Here is a 22,013-nt window from a genome sequence, read left to right on the forward strand (position 1 = left end):
TACAAATACGAAAACTTGAAAAACTTTTTCCAGCGCTTTTCCCAGGGGCAGTTTTTGTTTTCTTTATAACATTTGAATCCCTCTATCTTATTTTTAGGAGAAAAAATTATTGAATGCTTTCCTTGTAGCTACCTTTGTTGAATCTTTTAAGTACCCAATACCTTACCTTCACTGCTGTTTTATCTTCACATGAACTTTTACTACAAAAGATCACGCTGCTGGTATCACGCTACTAAATGTGAGCCAGGGATTCCTCACCTTAAGCTTCTGGGTCAGAATGCTATGGTATTGAGGATACTCAGTAAAAGAGCACATCAAGAAAGTGGACTCTCTAGTTCCCATAACTCAACAATCCACTTCCACATGCCTTTGAAATGAGAAATTCAAGAAAAGTCCTAAAATGTGGAAGCCTTGGTAATAAAAAGTGCAAAAAGAAAAATAAATATGCAAGATGTTTGCTGGGCACAGGGGTGAATCATGCTCACCTGATCATGAAATAACCCTCTTCCGAAGAGGAAGACTAGGTAAAGGTAAAATGAGGAATAGGTCTCCTCATATTACTTTTGCATCACTAATGCTGATGAACATTTTATAAGCATACTGCTTCTTCTTTTCAGGGTATCCTGAGAATAGGCAAGTTAAGATGATGGTGAAAGTTTCTGTAGATCTTTGAGGTCAGCGCACAAAAGCACAAGGTTGGTTAAGGTTTCACAAAAGGACAGCATATCTGACGCTGTAGCTTTTAGTTTCCATCAAAAACAACTAGTTTTATGGTAAAACTATGGAAAAAAGTGGAAAAGATTTAGAAAGGACTTACAAAAGTTCTAATAACTAGCTTCTTACTGTAATGTGCTCATTTGCTCACACTCTGGATATGATTTAAAAAATCTCTTTGGATACAATTCTGGAGAGGTACTGAGAAGGAAAACAATTGTATCTGGTTAAGTGACATAAGAGCTTCCATTCTGACTGATTAACCTTTGTCACTGGTTTATAGAAAACTGTTGTAGTTGTTCTCCTAGAGCCTTCTCCATTTTGTTTAGAGGGGAGAAAGTCTAAATAGCAGGCTTCTATGATTTCCCCTAGACCTTATCACAATATCCAACCCTGACATTAGGTATTTAAAGGTATTAACCTGAGGCTGGAGCAGCCATGCGCTCTACAAATTTTATAACATAACATAACATATTTACCCTGTTGATGGAGAGTTCAATCGGCTTGAGGTTTCTTCTTTGTTCTTTAAGTTCTTTTCTTGGATTGCTTTGTGCTTGAACACATAATAACAAGCAAACATGAACACTAGACAGAGGATGTTAAAACATGGCATGTTTCAAACTGTATAGGTTTGTTTCACATGGTTATGCTATGTTTATGCTACAAGTACTACATTAGATATGTATAAACACTACAACTGACGTTAGCATTTTACCAGGGTAAGGTACTGTACATCTTATTAATACTGCATTTTTAAGGAAAATTCCAATCAAAAACTTAAGGCAAATGATAGAAGCTGCATGTGGCGTAGTTTGAAAGTCAATAAACTCAAACATTTAACTCAGGAGGAGACAATAAACAATTTAAAGTGTCAGATAAAGATACTGAGCAGAAAACAAAAAGCAGTACATCTATTGATTAAAAAACTACAAAACTAAAAACTACAATATATATTTATGTATTTTTTTAATAATTCAAAGGAACTAAAATTAACACAATATATAAAGTAATATGTCACAATCCAAGACAAAGTAACTGTTTCCCTACTACGGAAAGATCATTAATTATTAAGAGACAGTTTTGCTTTTGACTGATCTGACTCAGAGGTCTTTGGATGTTTGCTGTATAATCAATCAATCAATCATGGAATTTATATCGCGCACTACTCACCCGGAAGGGTCTCAAGGCGCTTGGGGGAGGGGGTCTGCTACTGCTCGAACAGCCAGGTCTTGAGCTGTTTCCTGAAGGCGAGGTGGTCCTGGGTCAGCCGCAGGTGGACGGGCAGGGAGTTCCATGTCTTAGCCGCCAGGTAGGAGAAGGATCTTCCTCCGGCGGTGGCTCTCTGGATGCGAGGGACGACGGCGAGGGCGAGGTTCGCGGATCGTAGCTGTCGGGTGGGCGTGTAGAAGGTCAGGCGGTCGTTGAGGTACCTTGGGCCCAGGTCGTGGAGGGATTTGTGTGCGTGGGTGAGGAGTCTGAACGTGATCCTCTTGTTGACAGGGAGCCAGTGCAGGTCTCTCAGGTGGCTCGAGATGTGGCTGCGTCGGGGGGCGTCCAGGATGAAACGGGCGGAGGTGTTCTGGATACGCTGAAGTATTTTCTGAAGCTTGGCTGTTGTACCGGCGTAGAGGGTGTTTCCGTAGTCTAGTCTGCTGGTGACGAGGGCCTGGGTGACAGTCTTCCTGGTCTCGGTCGGGATCCATCGGAAGATCTTGCGGAGCATGCGGAGGTTGTGGAAGCAAGATGAGGAGACGGCGTCATCGATAGGGAGGAGTCCAGGATGACGCCCAAGTTGCGTGCGTGGTCCGTTGGCTTGGGTGCGGTGCCCAGGGCCGGGGGCCACCAGGAGTCGTCCCATGCGGAGGGCGACGGTCCCAGGATGAGGACTTCTGTCTTGTCCGTGTTCAACTTCAGGCGGCTGATGTTCATCCATTCGGCGACGTCTTTCATCCCTTCGTGTAGGCCGGCTTTGGCGGTGTCGGGGTCTCTGGTGAGGGAGAGAATCAGCTGGGTGTCATCGGCGTAGGAAATGATGTTGAGGTTGTGTTGGCGTGCGATGGCAGCGAGGGGTTTCATGTAGATGTTGAAGAGAGTAGGGCTGAGCGACGATCCTTGCGGGACGCCGCAGATGACTTCGGTGGCCTCAGAGCGGAACGGAGGGAGGCGTACTCTCTGTGTTCTGCCGGAGAGGTATGAGATGATCCATTCCAGAGCATTCCCCTGGATGACGGTGTCGTTGAGGCGTTGGACTAGGGTGCGGTGGCAGACAGTTCTAAGCCCCTTTTTTTCTTTCTTTCATCCTTTATTTGGGATAGGAACAAACAGATATATACACAATTAATCACAGTGATGTCAGCCATAAAATAGCATCTGAGCAGATATATGTCCTTCTATATGAATCAAGGTCCATCTACAATGTAATACACTGTAATGATTGTGCAATCCGAGATCCCCATTTCTCATATAACCGCCTTTTCCCCTGCCCACCTTTAGTTGCTTCCAATATAGCTGACATTTCATTAGTATGATAGACAAAATTCCACCTTTGGTCAAAATTTGGAGGGTGCGGATGATCCATTTGAGGGCTATACATAACCTTGCAATAGTAATTGCATTACAAATACATACATTTTGTGGTGGAATTACTGTGACATCAAAGGCAAAAAGCTCATTTTAGTTGTTAGCGTAATGTCATAATTTAATGTCATGATTTAATACATCAGAAATTGCAGAGAATGCTTTAGTCCCGAATTCTATTAGGCAATTTCAATTTACGAACATGTGCACTTCACTAGCATCTTCTGCATTACAGCTATAGCATCTTCAATTCTCAAGACGCTTTTATAAAAAAGTTTCTGAGGCGTATACCATGATGCAAAATCTTAAATTGTTGTATTCGGAGATTGGCTGACCTAAATGTATCATAGCCTAATAGGATGGATTTAGGTCATCAGAGCTGATATCCTGCCCAATAAAGTTCTCCACTTCAAAGATGATCTACAAAATATATCTTTGACCTACTTCATAAATATATTATAAAACACTTGACTCTTAACAGTAATATTTATTTCATAGAGGCTGTTGGAAAATGACCCAAACGTTTTGCCTGATGGGAACTGGAACCGAACAGCCTCCTGTCATCGGTTCCAGTCCAACAAGTAGGCAATCCTATACTTTAGAATGGGAGCATGAATTCCGAATGGAATGCAAGCTCTCATTGTAAAGAGCAGTTCATCCCAGCACTTCATGGCAGGCACCTCAAGGTGCCTGTCATCGGGTGCAGGGATCGATTGGGGGGCACCATAGGTGCCCCCTAGGCCGCCATACGGCGGCCTTGCACCCATGAGGGCCCTGCTGGGGGCCCCTAAAGACATATCTTCAAAACCTTTCTGTGTCGGAAAGGCCGGCACAGAAAAGCTGTGGGAATCTGCCATCGTAATCCCTCAGCCGGATAGAGCCGGCCGAGGCATTACTGAGGGCTTTCCAAATGGCAGACGGGTTTCTCTGAGCCCGTCGGAGGCCATTTGGAAATCTGATTTGGATTCCCTTACGACCGACCCCATCAAAATAGGTCGGTCGGAAAGGAATCCGACCAGCCGATTACGATATGGTCTGAAGGGCTCCAACCAACTGCTGGAGCCGTTTCAGACCGCATCATAATCGGTCCCTAAGTCTCTTGTAAAGTGGTATACCAAATACCCAGGTTCTGCAACCTAAATGCTACTAGCGGAACTGCAGCACTGATTGTGCCACCCACACAAGTAGCCTTTCAAACTTGTCCAAGGCCTGCCATTGTAGGGCCTCTGTGTGTAGATTACTGCCACTTCGACTTGACATTTAAAACTACTTGCCAAGCCTTAAACTCCCTTTTTATTACACATAGGTCAACCCCATGGTAAGCCCTAGCTAGCCCTAAGAGCAGGGTACTGTATAAAAAAAAAAGGCAGGACATGCACTTTAAGTTTCACATGTCCTGGTAGTGACAAACAGCTAAATTTGATTTTCACTACTGTGAGGCCTACTCCTCTCATAGGCTAGCATTGGGAATTCCTTTATACACTTTTAAGCTGTAATACTGGATTAGAAAGGAGTTGCTACATGTTAAACAAAAAGAACAAACGGCAAACCAAGGTCAAGCACTTCCAGTCCATGTATAATAGCAATTCGTATGATGGTGCAAACTCTTCCCACACCCGCCGTCCAAGGGTGTTATATAGAAGCTAAAAACAGAATAATTGGAAGGTGCACTCGTTTCAGAGTCAGTGAAGTGAAGTGAGTCGCTTATTCCGTACAAAAATAACCGGCAGTAACCAATCCTTACTGCCGGTTATTATGCCGCATGAAACACTACTCCACATCGCTCAAGATATTCCTTCTCACCAAATATAAGTGAGTGGCCAAGTCTATATAAATCATTTGATTGGGATTGTTCAGCCTGAGAGAGCTCTACATTTGCGCTACACAATTGAGGCCAATTGTGGACCGACTACTTAGGAGCCCTGACGAAGTTCCCACTGGCAAAGAATTGGGAACGAAACGCGTTGGCTGTGTGCCAGTTTTGAACAATTTGTTGAATAAAAGGACTTTTTGTACGAAATAAGCGACTCACTTCACTTCACTGACTGTGAAACGAGTGCACCTTCCAATTATAGGAGTTGCTACATCATGTTTCATATCTTTGAAATGATAATGATAAATCCTCTTTACTGGTAAAGTTGTCATTAACATTACTATTTTGAAAATGCCAATAAAGACCCCATCCTCGTCACCAGTGTTACAAAGAAGACAAAGCGCAGGTAAGTGGTGAACTCTTCTTTATTTGTCTTCACACCATCACAGGTTCCAGTCAGCTGGAGGGCACAGTGGAATGTTGGCAAACACTGGCATGGGGGAAACCAACTGGGAGGTACAGGGGGGACGGAATGTACCGAATAAGAGGAGAGTACAACATGCCACTTTTAGAATGAATATGCTACTTACCAGTATGCATCTGTTCTTGGCATGTAGGGCTGCTGACATTCATATCTGTGCATAGTTTGCCGCCTAGTGTTGGGTCCGGATGATTGCACATTGTTGTCCTGGAAGAGTCTTCGAAGTATCCTGAGATGGGTGACTCCTCCCCTGGACCACAGTGCGCATGGGCATCCTCTCCATCCCCAGATTGTTTTTCGCCATTGTGGCAGTGATGGAGTAGATACAGGAAGTGATGACCATGCTATACAGTAATTCTGAGAGCTGCAGCTGCGACAGGCGCCAGGGAGGAGGGTGGGCGATATGAATGTCAGCAGCCCTACATGCCAAGAACAGATGCATACTGGTAAGTAGCATATTCAGTTCGAGGCATGTGGGCTGCTGAATTCATATCTGTGCATAGAATACACAGCAGTACCTCCTATTAGCGGCGGCTACCCGTGCCAGCTGCAGCAGTCTGAAAAAGAGTTTTGAGAACAGCCTGTCCTACAGCTGCCTGCTGTTTTGAGTGTACATCTACACAGTAGTGTTTGGTAAATGTATGTATAGTGGACCATGTGGCTGCTCTACATATTTCCTGTAAAGGAATGTTTCCTAGGAAAGCCATGGACGCCCCTAACTTTCGTGTTGAGTGGGCTCGTGGTGGAATCGTTAATGTGCGTTTAGCTTTTTGATAACAAATTTGGATACATTTAACGATCCATCTGGCTATACCTGTTTTGGAAATGGCGTTGCCTTTGTGTTGTGGAGAGAAGGCAACGAAGAGTTGTTTAGTCTTCCTAAAGGTTTTAGTTCTGTCAATATAGTACATGAGGGCCCTCTTTACATCTAGTGTGTGGAGCATCCTCTCAGCGACATTTTGTGGGTTTTGAAAGAAAACAGGCAGTTCAATGGTTTGGTTCATGTGGAACTGCGATATTACTTTAGGCATGAATTTGGGGTTGGTACGTAGAACGACCCGGTTTGCGTGAACTTGTATAAATGGCTCCTGAATGGTTAGTGCCTGGAGTTCACTAACCCTTCTTAAGGAAGTGATGGCAACCAGGAAAGCCACTTTCCAGGTGAGGAATTGAATCTCACAAGAATGGAGAGGTTCAAAGGGTGGACCCATTAGTCTGGTGAGGACCAAATTGAGGTTCCACACCGGTGCTGGGGGGTGCCTTGGGGGAATCACCCGTTTAAGGCCTTCCAAGAAGGCTTTGATGGCAGGCACTCTGAACAAAGAGAGGTGCTGCCTGTTTTGGAGATAGGCTGCTATTGCTGTTAAATGGACACGTATTGAGGTGTATGCCAGATTGCATCGGTATAGGTGTAATAGATAGCAGATTATGTTCTGAATAGATGCGTCTAGCGGGTTAACGTGATTGTTGTTGCAATAAATGACAAACCTCTTCCATTTGGCTGCATAGCAAGCTCTGGTAGTGGGTCTCCTAGCTTCCTTAATGATCTCCATACAGTCAGGTGGCAGGTTTAGGTAGCCAAACTCTAGGACTTCAGGCGCCAGATTGCCAGGTTCAGCTGTTGCGGATCTGGGTGCTGAATTTCTCCATGGTTCTGCGTCAAAAGCGCGGGTTTGATCCGCAGCCTTTGATGCGGCACCACGGAAAGTTCAGAAAGGTGGTGTACCATGGCTGGCGTGCCCATGTTGGAGCAACCAGGATGAGTGTCAGTGAGTGCTGTCGCAGTTTGCGTGCCCGCAGCGGTATCAGCGGCGCTGGGGGAAAAGCGTACGCAAATTTGCCGGACCAGTTCATCCATATCGCATTGCCCTGCGACTGTGGATGTGGGAACCTGGCGGCAAAGCTTTGGCAATTTGCGTTTTCCTTTGTGGCGAATAGGTCTATCTCTGGATGACCCCACTGCTGGAAGTACGGTTGGAGTACTGAGGGGTGTAACTCCCACTCGTGCATCTGGTGGCTGTGTCTGCTGAGCAGATCCGCCATCTGGTTGTCCTTGCCTGGGAGGTGTTCCGCCATGAGGAATATGCTCCTCTGAATGGCCCACTTCCACATGCTCTGAGCTAGATGAGACAACTGTGGAGAGTGTGTTCCTCCCTGCTTCTGTATGTAGTACATGGCAGTCATGTTGTCCGTCCGGATCAACACGACCTTGTTGCACAGGTGTACTTTGAATGCTTTCATCGCCAGGAAGATTGCCATCAGTTCCAGAAGGTTGATGTGCATCTTCTTTTGTTGTGTAGTCCATAGTCCCTGCACTGTGTAATTGAGTACATTAGCTCCCCATCCCTGGAGAGACGCGTCCGCTGTCAGTATTATTTGTGGAACAGGCTCTTGGAACGGTCGGCCCTTGCAAAGGTTTTGTGGGTTCCACCAATGCAGAGAGTTGTATGCCCGACCGCTCACCAACACTAGGTCCTTTAGTTGCCCGTGAGCCTGATTCCATTGACGTTCTAAGCACTCCTGAAGCGGGCGCATATGTAGCCTCGCGTGTGGGACTATGAAGATGCAGGAGGCCATCATGCCCATCAACTGCATGAACACTCGCGCCGGAAGGGAGTGTTGAGGTTTGAATTTTGAGATCAGCAGTTTCATGCTGTTGATTTCATTACAAGACCGGAGGCTATCATTATGCAAATACTTTTATTTGCTGCCCAACATGCAGCCCTTTAAAGAATGTTATTACATCATAAACAAAGGAACATTAACAACATAACAAGTAGGTAGTCCCGGTAACGCTCATCCTCTTTTGTCTGCTGCCCTGACACAGCTAAGTACCTTCTTTACTCTAGTCTTTATTATCCATGATTTACTGGCAAAATGCCTTAATATTTCACTGTTTTTCGATTTATATATTTTCATTAGAGTAAGACTTCATATATTTAGGATCTGTTTGTTGTTAGATCGTTTATATTAAGATACTGTATGATGTTATCATTTATTTTCTTTGATTGACGTTATCTGCCAATTTACGGCGATTAACCCCCCTTTTCTAACTCCCTTTCACCTCCTGGCATACACCCACATGTGTTCCGTGTATTTCAACTTTAGCACTCCGTGTATTTCAACTTTAGCACTCCGTTATCTCTGCTAATTAGCGCTGTACCCTTGAGAAACGCGAATTATTCGTCTCTTACGCTTTCCAAGGTCATGGATTATTTTTATTTAAACCTCTCACCATTTGAGGGTTGCCGATTTGCCAAACGCGCTCTCCCGTGTCTCGTTGAATCTTAGATCTCGAGACACGGAAGCGCATCCTCGCTCTGTTGCCAGCGTCCTCCTCGCGCTCAGAATCTAGCCGACGCGTCTCCTCATGCGTCTTCCCCGTGCACAGAGTACGTCTCCTCGTAGCGTACCTACCTCTTCCGGTCTCGCAACTGAAATTAACGAGCCCGTTTTCGACAGCTTTTGGTGCATATCTCTATTATCGGAGCCGATCTTCAACGCGTGGTTCGCAAGGTTTGCTTGTGCAATACTGCCATCTAGGGGCCTTTTTTAAAATCAAACATCTTTAATTCCAACGAATCCCTTTATCCTTGAGGTTTTTTTTTTTTTTCCATTTAATTATTTAACTACTTACTAACGATGGATTCCGATGGAAATCCTTCACATATTCCTACACAAGAAGGTCTGGATGATAACCTTAAGAGGTTTATAGATAAAGAATTTAAATTATCAATCAAGGAAGCAGTGGATGCTGCTCTCCTTAAAAGGAAAAGGCCTCCCCCTCATGACGAGATCTATTTCTCACTATCAGATGATGAATCGCCCTCCACCTCTGGGTCTCAATATAAGGGAAAAGCTTCCCAGAAAAGAAAGCATATTTCGCAGGCACCTATCAATGCCAACAGAGGCGGTAGCTCTCACGCTACAAGAGATTTTGGTGCCCATAGCGACACAATAGATAGACCTCAATTTCTTGAGGCAGAGAGAATGGGTGCCCATGGCGGCATGATAGAAAGCGGTACCCTCTACGGGACAAAAGATTATTTCAAAGATTATTATGACGAAACAACAGAATATGAGGATTTTGATGAGTTTGTATTTGACCCAAGGGATACCCCTGAAAACCTGGATGAGGACTTAGATAAAGCCTCAACTTCCTCCCTCAGCGTTAAAGACCCACGCGGAGAGGAAATGTTTAATCCTACTACCATTCGCCACCCTCGAAGCACCGAATGGTGGCCTATGGACCACGTAGGTAAATATATTTCAAAATGGGTAAGAAAACCTCTTGACATTAATACACGAAATTTGTTGAGAAATGAATGCCCCAGACCCTCAACGGAGGATAAAATTTGTACCACACCTAATCTCGACCCAGACCTAATCTCCTTCCTTTTTAAATCGGGAAGAGACCCTAGAAAGGGAATTGAGAGATGCTTGAAACAAGCTCAAGATAAGCTTCTGGACACCATGGGTCCAATATCCAAAATCTTGGATATGACCGAACAAGCAAGAGCTAATAATACTCCTATCAATTCTGATCTTTTAAGAGGGTGGGCGCAACGCGCAATATGCCTTATCGGCAATGCCAATGCCAACTTAATTACGGAAAGAAGAAAAGCAGTTCTCCTGAGAATGAACCCTAAATTGGCCGACCTCTCCTATAAAGAAGATTTGGGTGACACCAAAGGCTATTTATTTGGTGACAACTTCGTTAAATCACTGGGTAAATACGTGGCCACATTCAACGCTTTTAGCAGAGCCCAATCTAATATCCGTAGAGTCTTTGGTGGACGTCCACTTTTTGGAAGGGCTGGCAGAAGGGGACTACCTGCCAGCCGCGGATACTACAAGTCCCCTTTCTTTCCCCATGAATCAAGAGACAGTCGCCCCTACAGAGGATCACGCTCCAATTTCTATCCCCAAAGAGGAAGGGGTCCAAGAGCCCGCGGCGGAAGATCGAATTTCTCTAACCAGTCCTTCCAAGGTAAGTCAAACCTACTTCATTCCTTGTCAAGTAGCAGGAAGACTGAAATATTTTGTCCAAAATTGGTCCCGAATCACCAAAGACCCATGGGTTCTAGAAACTGTGACCGGGTTCAAAATAGACTTCTTTCTAGATCCTTTCCAACAAAGGTTTCCCAAAGAGATTATACTGGACAAAGAAAACTCGAATTTAATAGAGTCAGAGATCCAACAAATGTTACAAAAAGGAGCAATTTTAAAGATCCCGCTTTCAGAAATGTCAAAAAGCTTCCTAAGCACTATTTTCCTTGTGAAAAAGAAGGACAAGGGCTGGCGTCCCGTCATAAACTTAAAATCATTAAACCAGTTCCTAACTTACAGACATTTCAAAATGGAAGGTATCCACCTTCTGAGAGATATCTTACAAGAAAAGGATTGGTTGGTAAAGCTGGATCTCAAGGATGCTTATTTTACCATCCCTATGCACGAGGATTTTCGCAAATACCTCAGATTCACCTGGAAAGGAAATCTTTTCGAATTCCAATGTCTCCCCTTCGGTCTTTCTTCAGCCCCTTGGTGTTTCACCAAGGTGCTTCGTCCTGTAGTCAGTCACCTCAGAGAGAGAGGTATTCGTCTTATAATCTATCTGGACGATATCCTCATTGTGTCTCAAGACAAAATAGAGATTCTGAAACATTTAAAAATGACCATGACTCTCCTCCAAGATCTGGGATTCATTGTAAATTCGGAGAAATCCATTCTGATCCCATCTCAAGAATTAGAATTCCTAGGTTTCAATGTGAATACCATCAAGTCAAACCTGATTCTACCTCACAAGAAAGTGACCAAAATAAAAAAACAAGTCGCTCTAACCCTCTCCAAGGATCATATTCGTTTAAAAGATTTAGCCAGAATATTAGGACTCCTCTCATCTTCTATCCAAGCAATTTCTCCCGGTCCTCTTCACTACAGGGGTCTTCAAAGACTAAAAGCCTTGGGTCTGAGGAAAGGCCTTTGGTACGAGGACTCTCTTCCTCTTTCGGAAGATGCGAAGGAGGACCTTCATTGGTGGCTAAAAAATCTCCAATCTTGGAACGGGAAAGCTATTTTCGGCAATGTTCCAGATTTTACTGTAGAATCGGATGCGAGCAATCGCGGTTGGGGTGCTCGCCTAAACAACCTAGAGACTGGAGGGAGATGGTCCATGGAAGAACGATCCCTCCACATAAACTCGTTAGAATTGCTTGCGGCTCTGAATGCCCTGATGAGCTTCAAGGAGAAACTAAAAAATTCAAATACTCTTATCCGCTTAGACAACTTCTCAGCTGTCTCCTATATAAATCACCTTGGTGGGGCAAGATCCAAGAATCTCTCAGACATTGCCAAACGAATTTGGTATTTCTGTTGGAATCAGAAAATAACATTGAGAGCGGAATTCATTCCCGGTTTGGAAAATCTGAGGGCAGATTGGAACTCTCGATTCCTTTACGACTCGAGCGATTGGAAATTAAACCCAGAGATTTTCTCTATGATCCAGAAGCTTTGGGGTCCAATTCATTTGGACCTGTTTGCCAGCAGGCTTACCCACCAAGTACAGAGGTACTTCAGTTGGAGGCCAGACCCTCATGCCTCGGGTATAGATGCCTTCGTCCAAGTTTGGAGTGGGATCAGAGCTTATGCTTTTCCCCCCTTTTCAATGATACAGAGACTCCTGTGGAAGGTCAGACTCGAACCGTGCTCTATCATCCTGATAACTCCCTTTTGGAGGTCTCAGGTTTGGTTTCCAGGTGTAATGGAACTGGCAGTAGATTTCCCTCGTCTAATTCCTTCATCCCCGAACCTTCTTTTGGGCCCAGACGGAGAAGAACATCCTTTAGTTCTCGAAGGGAAGATGAACCTTCTTGTTTGGAGGATATCAGGAATTCAGAAAGATATCCTGACCTTTCGGGAGAAGCTAAAAGTTTACTGGAAGACTCTTGGGCTCCAGGTACCAGGAAAAGATACAAAGGCATCTGGGGAAAATGGTCTAGTTGGTGCCTGGAAAGGGATCTGGATCCCGTTCACTGCCCTCTCCAACATATAGCTAATTACCTTGCTTATCTCTTTGACCTAGGTCTTTCCTTTAGAACCATCAATTGCTATAGATCTGCAATTTCATCTGGTCATTCTCTTGTTAACAATCTTGCAATTGGTAGTAACTCTCTTATTAAAAGGGTTATGAAGGGCATCCGTTTAAGAAGACCTCCCAAGGCCCGTTATCAATCCCTTTGGGACGTTAACCTTATTTTTAATCTTTTCATCTCATGGCCTTGTAATAGGTCTCTATCCCTTAAAAGATTATCTATGAAACTAGCTACTCTCTTATGCCTGATTTCCTTCAGAAGGGTTTCCGATATTAGAGCACTAGAGGTTTCAAATAGGTTTTATTCCTGTGAGGGCGTTCATTTTGATATCTGGAAAAGAACCAAAACTATGTCAGAATCCATCTTCTATCCTACCTTTCAGGAATGTGAAAAACTATGTGTTGTTAATTGTATGAAATGTTATGATAACAAAATTTCTCCCTTCAGACCTGCTGGTTCCGACCAACTTCTTTTATCATATGTTAAACCTTTTAAACCTGTCTCGTCAGCTACCCTATCAAGGTGGATTCGCTCTATCATGCAGGAGGCTGGAGTGGATCTGTCTAGGTTTGGAGCTCACTCTTCTAGAGGCGCTATGGCTAGCAAAGTATTTTGGGGGGGAGGTTCCCTACCCGAAATACTTAAAGCAGCAGATTGGTCTAACGCAGGTAGTTTCTCTAAGTTTTACTTGAGACCAATTGAGCATGTTAGCAGTGTAGCTCTACATGGCTTTGAACATGCATAATGATAGCCTCCGGTCTTGTAATGAAATGACGATTCTCCAATTATTATGCAGAGAGAATCTTGATTTCATTAAAGACATTCGGAGGCTAGCATTATCCCACCCTCCTCTCCCTGAGAGGTTTGGGTTGTTTAATACTTATGCATTTGGTATTTTATATGTTACGTACTTAAAATGTTACGCTTTTTGGTTTTAATCTATCTAGGGATTTATTCCCTTGTTACTACTCAATTTTGTTTGTTTTCTCTCAGATACCAAGGACTAACCGTTTTTTCTGGAGTCTCAAGTTCACGTCGCTGTGTCATTGCAGTCCAAGAGGATGAGCGTTACCGGGACTACCTACTTGTTATGTTGTTAATGTTCCTTTGTTTATGATGTAATAACATTCTTTAAAGGGCTGCATGTTGGGCAGCAAATAAAAGTATTTGCATAATGCTAGCCTCCGAATGTCTTTAATGAAATCAAGATTCTCTCTGCATAATAATTGGAGAATCGTCATTCTCACTAAAGTTGGCTGAGCTGTGGCAGCCAGAGTGTTGATTGTCGCGCCCAAGTACTGTTGTACGTGCGCAGGTTGGAGACTTGATTTTGGGTAATTTAGTGAGAATCCCAGATCGTGAAGAAGGTGAATGGTGTGGGACATGTGGGTGGCACATTGTTGTGCTGACTTGGCCTGAACTAGCCAGTCGTCCAAATAAGGGAAGACGTGAATATTTTGTCTTCGCAGATGCGCGGCCACTGTCGCCAGGCACTTGGTAAAGACCCTGGGTGCTGTTGTTACTCCGAAGGGGAGAACTTTGAACTGATAGTGATTCCCTTGAATAGTGAATCTGAGGTATTTCCTGTGTGAAGGGTGTATTGGTATGTGGAAGTATGCATCCTTCAGGTCTAGCGTAGCTAGGAAATCCCCCTGACTGAGTAGTGGGAGAACCTGTTGGAGGGTGAGCATATGGAAATGCTCCGATAGTATATATAGGTTTAGGGGTCGCAGGTCTAGGATAGGTCTGAGCGAGCCGTCCTTTTTTGGGATCAAGAAGTACAGAGAGTACACCCCTGTGCCCTGCTGGGCGATGGGCACTACTTCTATGGCCCCTTTTGCGAGCATAGCAAGCACCTCTTGCTGGAGTAAATCTAAGTGTTCGGCTGACATAGGACGGTGCTTTGGTGGTATGTTGGGTGGAGTGGAAGTTAGTTTCAGACAGTACCCATGTTGAATGATGTCCCTGACCCACCTGTCCGTGGTGATGTTCTTCCATGCGGACAGGAACAGCTGGAGTCGTCCCCCGACAGGTGTTAAGTGGTCGGGGGGTAGGGAGAGGGCGTCACTGTTTGTTCTTTGGGGAGGACCTGGTGTTGCCATATCCACGTCCCCTGCCCTTGGTGCTGGATCCACAATATCCACCCCTGTTGGTTTTGTCGTAGGTGGTTTGTGTGCCACCTTTAGCATACTGTTGTTGTGACCCCTGACCCCTTGACGTTCCCCTATTTCCAGTGCGACGAAAGGAGCCACTACGGAATTGTTGGGTTTGTAGCGCCCCCATAGATTTGGCGGTATCTGTGTCTTTTTTTATTTTCTCTAGGGTAGTGTCAACGTCTGGGCCAAATAAAAATTCTGTGTTAACTGGTAAGTTGAGGATATTGTTTTGGATCTCGGGTTTGAAGCCTGAGATGCGTAACCAGGCATGGCGTTGCAGCATGACACTTGTGTTTATTGCCCTGGCCGCTGTGTCAGCTGCGTCTAGGGCGCATTTTATGGACGCATTAGTGAGGAGTTGTCCTTCTCTAATGAGGAGTTCCGCTGACTCTTTATACTCCTCTGGTAGGTGTTGGAGCAGTGACTCCAGCGTGTCATAATGTGACCTGTCATAACGTGCCAGGAGTGCCTGTGTATTGGCAATGCGCAGGATATTGGCTGCTTGCGCTGCAACACGTTTGCCCGATGTTTCAAGGACCTTTGACTCTTTGTCTGGGGGAGGAGCATCACCAGTTGTCTGTGAGTGGGCCCTTTTGCGAGCGTTGGCAACCACCATAGAGTCTAATGGCAACTGACCCCTAATGTATTTAGGGTCACCAGGTGCAGGCTTATATTTCTTTTCAATCCTGGGGTTTAACACCCGGGCTCTTGTGGTGTCCTTGAAGATGTCTTTGGCAGGCTTCAGAACCCCTTTAAGCATGGGCAGAGTCTTGACAGTCCTTTCTGAAGATGCGAAAGTGTCAAGCAGGAAGTCCTCCTCAATGGCGTCAGAATGTAGCTCCACCCCGTGATGAGCAGCAGCCCGTTCGATAAGGGCATTAAATGTGGCCGTGTCCTCTGTAGGAGACGTTTTAATATTGTAGAGTTGCGCATCCTGAGTATGTGGCGTGACACTTTGGTCTGTGGGGTCATCCCATGCCTGATCAGGGTCTTGTGTTTCATCGGGATCTGCGTCCCCGGGGTAGATGGTATCGTCCCCACCATATTCCTGCATCGGGTCCGATTCAGAAGGGGTAGGAGAAAAGGACTGCGGATCCAGTTGGAGGGGATGGAAGTGTTCTTGTAGAACTGGTTCCTGCTCTGCCGGTAGCTTGCGTTTAAGAGGAATTTTGTATGGCACCTCTTCCCTGACTGGCGTGATTTTGCGCTTGTGTAGCATTAGCCTGCCAGTGTCGGCGTCGATAAATTGTGGCCCTGAAGAGTCTTGTTCTGTTAGGCCAGAGGTGGTGGACTGTGTGTGGAGGACACGTGTCCGAATTTGAAAGAGTTTCGGTGCCGATGTCGGTGGCAGCCCAAAGGTAATGTTGGTGGGCTCCGAGTGCACTCTACAGGGTGATGTAGTGTCGGGACCCGAGGTAGAGTGGAGGGCTACCCGGTCCCGGACGCGTTGTAGAGATGCAGAGACCTGCTGCACAGCAAACTGAGATGGTGGTTTGGTGGGCATCTTGGTAGGAGGCGTGGAGGCCGACCCCGACTTTTTTGTCGGAAGGGGGTCACTGGTTTGAAGGGATGCATCGATAGTCGAGGACTTCTTCGGCATCGGTGCTTTAGGCGTCGACGTAGCCGAGGCGGCCATTTTGACTGCGGAGGCCACATGCTTCGGTGTCGGCGCCGAAGGTGTCGGTGCCTTGTGGTGCCCGAGGGCGCGCTTCTTTTGTGCGTCGACCGCGTCTGCTGCGGTGAGCTCGGCGCCGAAGTCTCTCTGTACGCGTTCGGAGCCGACGACTTTTTTCGGCGTTGGCGCCGGGGTAGTGGACTGTTTCGACGCCTTTGATCCGACCACCACCAGTTTCGCTTTCGATTTTGAAGGGACTGGAGCGATGGATGTGTTTGGGTTCAACGACCCGGTCGTCTTTGGTAATAGTGGCTCTTGCATAGTGTTCGATGCCGGGCCGGAAGGCGGGGCCGAGGAACCATGTATTAGGTCTTGGGTAAGGCCCGAAGGCGATCCCTCGACCGGAGCCTGACGACGAAGTACAATTTCGGCCTCCGTTTCGACGGATTGGCCTAGCTCCTCGGGAGAGCTGTCTTCTTCAGCCCCATAGGCTTCGTCGAAGTCCCCTACCTCGTCGACGGCTTCTTCACGTCGAAAGAGCTCTTCGTCATCGTCGTCCGATCGGGAACCATGCTCTGAAGCGGGGCTAGAAACTATTTCTTCCACGCTCTCGGCGTCTTCGTCCTCGGTGCTGAATATGTTGGTGGGTGCGGGCGCTGCCTGCTGCGCCTCGAGCCTCGCTGCCCGTCGGTTCCGTAGAGTTTTCTTGGATCGGAACCGTGCGCAGGCCATGCATTTCGATTCGTCGTGATCCGGCGAGAGACATTTGTTACAGACTGGGTGGACGTCGATGTGAGGGTACTTGGCGTGGCACAACGGACACCTCTTGAACGGAGTTCTCGATTCCATCGTCGATCGAGCGTCGAAGTTTTGACCAATGCGGTCCGAAAGTTGGAAGAGGGTGTGGATCACTAGAACTAGTAGTCGACACCGAACGGTAACTGTACCGACGAAAACTATAGGCCTTTTGGCCTAAAACTAAGTATTCCGAAGTTGAGCTAAGATAGTTGCATCCGAACCCAATGGCGGAAAAAAACAATCTGGGGATGGAGAGGATGCCCATGCGCACTGTGGTCCAGGGGAGGAGTCACCCATCTCAGGATACTTCGAAGACTCTTCCAGGACAACAATGTGCAATCATCCGGACCCAACACTAGGCGGCGATCTATGCACAGATATGAATTCAGCAGCCCACATGACTCGAACAGTGGACATTTCTTTGCTCTTACTGCTGCATGTGCCTGGCAGCCTGTCTCCAATAAACATCTGTGGTGGATGACCGCTATACTTTGTGAATTCCCCCTGGACAGCCACAAACACACGAAGGGTGGGTGTGACAGGGAACTGATCTGCATTTATCTACATTCTGATAGCTCTTCCTGAGCAGGAAGAGGTGGTAGGAGCCAGCACTTACAACTGAATAGGCAGTGTCCAGTTTTCCACACAAAGGGCTGATTACCCCCTACTGATAGTCTGGCGCCAGGGCAAGGAAGAAAAGACCTATGTGCACTTCAAAGACCCTTCTTTGAAGTCACCCCACTTCAGAGGCACAACTGGGTTTATGTACTGGGGCTCGGACCCTACCACAACAGTGCACTACTGGACCTCTTAAGAACTGTGCCAAGAGTAAAGACTGCTGTGCTACAAGGATTGCCACTATGCTTCACTGCTGCTCTCGAAGAATTGCTATTCTGCTTTGCTGACCTGCTGCCTGTTGATCTTTGCCCTGCTGAGGCCACGGACTTGACCCATCTAACTTGAAGTCAGAGTGACTCTAAGGGCTTGCCCTCTGTTCTGCTGAAGTCTCAATGGTATCAAAGACTTCCTTCAACCCTGAAAAAGCACCTGGAATCTGCCATCTGTGAATTCCTTCCAAGTGGTGCCAATCAAGTCCTTGGCCTTTGAAAGTGAGCTTTCGCTGTGCAGAACCATCAAAATATAGATGCAAAGATGACTTTGCGCTGATCAGAACTGACATTACCGTTCCACGCTGACACAGGAGCCGATAGACGACATCGCTTCGACGAACTGTGCAGCTTGACGACAAACGACAACACGGATCAGCAACGACACAGCGCCTGCATCGTGAAGGGGCACATCGACGAAGCCTTCATCACCTGCGTGGATCGGAACCAACGCAATGAGTCGTAGATGCTTGCTCCATCCAAGGTACTTTTTCAGTAGGACCTGCATGAATCCTGTAGCTTGCCTGCCCTCCATCCTGGTCAGCCTGAACTCTGGATTTTCCCAGGTCCAGCGCACCCTCAAGTAACCACTAAGCGTTATATGTTTCTAAGCACTACTTATTGATTTATTCTTTAAAAATTCATAACCCCTGCTCCACTTATTGGATTTTTGTAGTTTATGGGCCTGATTACGATGTCGGATGGACTGGAGTCCGTCCGACATCATTTGGGAACTGGAACCGAATGACCTCCTGCCGTCGATTCCAACCCAGCAAGTAGGAGGCAACCAAACCCTGTTCGGTCGCAATCCTATACTTTACAATTGGAGCATGCATTACAAACAGAATGAATGCTCTCACTGTAAAGACAAGACTGGCAGTTCATACCTGCACCCCGTGGCAGGAACCTCAAGGTGCCTGCAACCGGGTGCAGAGAACAGCAGGGGGGCACCTAGGCTGTGATTCGGTGGCCTTGCACCCATGGGGGCCCTGCTGGGGGCCTCCAAAGACAGATTCCCAAAGCCTTTCTGTGTTCCTGTTTTGCCAAGTGCCTCTTTTCTTCTGTTTTTTTTCAATAGATTTTGAATTCAAGCAACATCTGTGTTGCACAAATACTTTACACATTGCCTCATTAAATAAACCTGACTGATCTGTGCCAAGCTACCAGAGGGTAAGCACAGATTATGTTTTAGTGTGTATCTAGCTTAGCCTAACTAGAGTGGCGGTTCCTGCTTGTACAGGGTGCATACTCTGGCAACCAGAAACCCTAGTTCTAACAGAGGCAGTACAGTAATTTATTTTCATCTGTGTTTATATTACCCTCATTTTTTATAAGGAAGTTATGTACCTGAAAAATTCACATTTAGACAGAGAATTCCTTCTGTAGATCTTGGAATGATCGCATAATGTTTATATGGAACAGTCGGCCAACTATGGTCAGTCCATGATTGTTCCATGACTTCACTATGAAATCATGAAAAATGGGATGTTGCCGAGTGTTGCCCTACATAATAGAATAGCTATTAATTGGTGTAACATTGTATAGCTTGCTCCATGCCCGCCAGATACTCAAAATGCCAGTAATGGTCTTAAACCTAACCCTTCTAAAGTAATTTGGGTCTTTATTTGTGAGAAAACTATTTTCCAGAACTCTTGACCCAGGCCCTTCTGAAACATAGTAATACATTTATTAAATGATTTTGAATATAAAAGTAGATATTATTTGGGCAATGTAGGATTAATATTATACCTTAAAATCTGGAAGATTCAACCCACCTCTCTGCATGGGTAGTTTCATGATATGTATAGCCCTTTTTATTTTGCGCTAACTCCAGATGAAGCTATTAATAGCGGAATTGATACATGTGAAATACATGTTAGGTAATATAAAGGGATCTAGATCTGAACAAATAAAGGAACTTTGGATGTAGCAGCATTTTAATAATATTAAATCGACTGAGAAATTAGATAGGGAGTCAATTAAAAAAATTTAACTGTCTGATTATTGTGTTTAATAGTTTCCCCAAGTTTATTTTTTTTACATGCAGTGACACTGCCACCTATCCGTTAAGAAGGTTGTTGCTTCGACAATTCGTGGATCTTTATGAGTGGGTGTATAATTGCTACAATTTAAGATGTATCCACATTCAATCGATACAGGACAAAATTGCATGGTGTTGTTTTCTATAGCAACTATAGATGATATATTATAGAAAACACAGCAACGTCATCTGCTATCTCCACTCAAATATTATTTAGTGTGACTTGGGTTATTTCTGTGTTGACTTTTAATGGCCAACAAATACGATTCTAGATAAGTGGCAAACAAAAGCTACTACCCATCAATTCAACCCCAGGCCTAGACTCCACAAACAATGCCTGGACTCTTCCAATTGTTATACTACTGAATCCCATTTTACCCATAACCATCTATAAATACTACCTGGACACTCGATTGAATGCTTTCCCAGCATCCAGCATAAGCATGCATACATTCTTGCATACATCTTGCAAAATTCAAAGACTGATGAGGCATTGCATGTGTGCAGTCATATCTTAAACCAGCATAAACCTGTGTTGTTCAGAGCTGACCAAGAGGTGGATAATCTTAGCCATTCTAACTGCAATTAATTTTATGTAAATTTTGACGTTGGTATTTATGAGGGAGATTGGACGGTAAAACCACCACTCATCCACATTGTATACGTCTTCAAAAATACAGCAATATTAATATTGTTCCAGGAATACTGGAACCAGTACCAATCAAGAGCCCCATGAGTAATATAACTAGTGCTAATTTATCAATAAAATCCTTATCAAATTCCAGCGGCATTAACATCAAGTGTTATTAGAGAGTCTATAATATCTTTGACAGCATCCGTGTGGCCGCCAGATGTTCTCTAGATATTTGGCCGTACCGGCAATTTAGGTATGCACCTCTGCAGTTTAGAAACTAGAGTAAAATTCCTGGTTGAAGATTAGTATATGATCTGGAATGTTGTGCACACAACCCCTGAATCCTTAATTTCTTTGATCTCAATAAAGCTGTTCAGTTCTTTTAATTTACATGCTAGAACCCGACAGATGGACTCCCCTTATTCCATCTCCTTCCTTTCCAGGTAGGCTGCTGCTGCTGATTTTTTCCTAATAGTGTAGTTGATTATATGTCTCCATTCAGGGAGTAATCTAAATATTTCATGCTATCACCTCTATTGCTGTGTATGGCAATTGCATCTTGTTTTTCAAGCATGCATAGCTCAACAATTGCAATCTCGCGTTCAGCAAGTTGTACATGCTTTTTATTAACTATATTTCGGATTGTGATACACCACACATATGCCTTTAAGGAATTCCAGACCATATGTGGTGAGCTACTATGCAGATTAAGCTTCAGAAAATCCAATAAGGTTTCAAGCATGTATGAACACTTTGCGTGATCCTTCAAAAATGTGCAATAAAACGTCCATCTATGCATTTTCCCATTTATGTGTAGCTCTAAGAGAAGTGGATTGTGATCTGATATCACCATTGGGCCTATATCCATGGATTTAAAGGCTGTTAAATTAGAATAAAAGCCATATCTATTCTAGAAAAATGCTGGTGGACATGTGAATAATATGTGTACTCACCATCTTCACTTCTTAACATCCGTCACGCGCATCTAAAACTGTGAACCTTTACTATTTGCAATATTGAATTATGTGTTTTGGCCATTCTACAAGTGGTAGATTTATAAGTTGTATTCAACTAATAGTCAACTATGCAATTAAAATCATTTTATAGCAACAGATCCCCCTCCCAGTTACCCATTCTATGGATGTGTTATCGAACATGGATAGATTGTCCAAATTGGGGACACATATTATACAGCAAATTATTGTC

At 44.9% G+C, this 22,013-nt stretch overlaps 1 protein-coding gene across 4 annotated transcripts in view; it reads right to left on the reverse strand.

Annotated features, from left to right (window-relative positions):
* The window catches only part of MAP9 (microtubule associated protein 9), a 276,353-nt gene that overhangs the window by 132,389 nt on the left and 121,951 nt on the right, over positions 1 to 22,013 (reverse strand). For all 4 annotated transcript variants that reach the window (XM_085641709.1, XM_085641710.1, XM_085641708.1 and 1 more), the window contains one exon: positions 1,194 to 1,267. In XM_085641709.1, the coding sequence (XP_085497835.1) occupies positions 1,194 to 1,267 (74 nt within the window). The remainder of the gene's footprint in view (positions 1 to 1,193; positions 1,268 to 22,013) is intronic.

This window comes from Triturus cristatus, chromosome 2_2 (genome assembly GCF_964204655.1).
Source record: "Triturus cristatus chromosome 2_2, aTriCri1.1, whole genome shotgun sequence".
Taxonomy (NCBI): domain Eukaryota; kingdom Metazoa; phylum Chordata; class Amphibia; order Caudata; family Salamandridae; genus Triturus; species Triturus cristatus.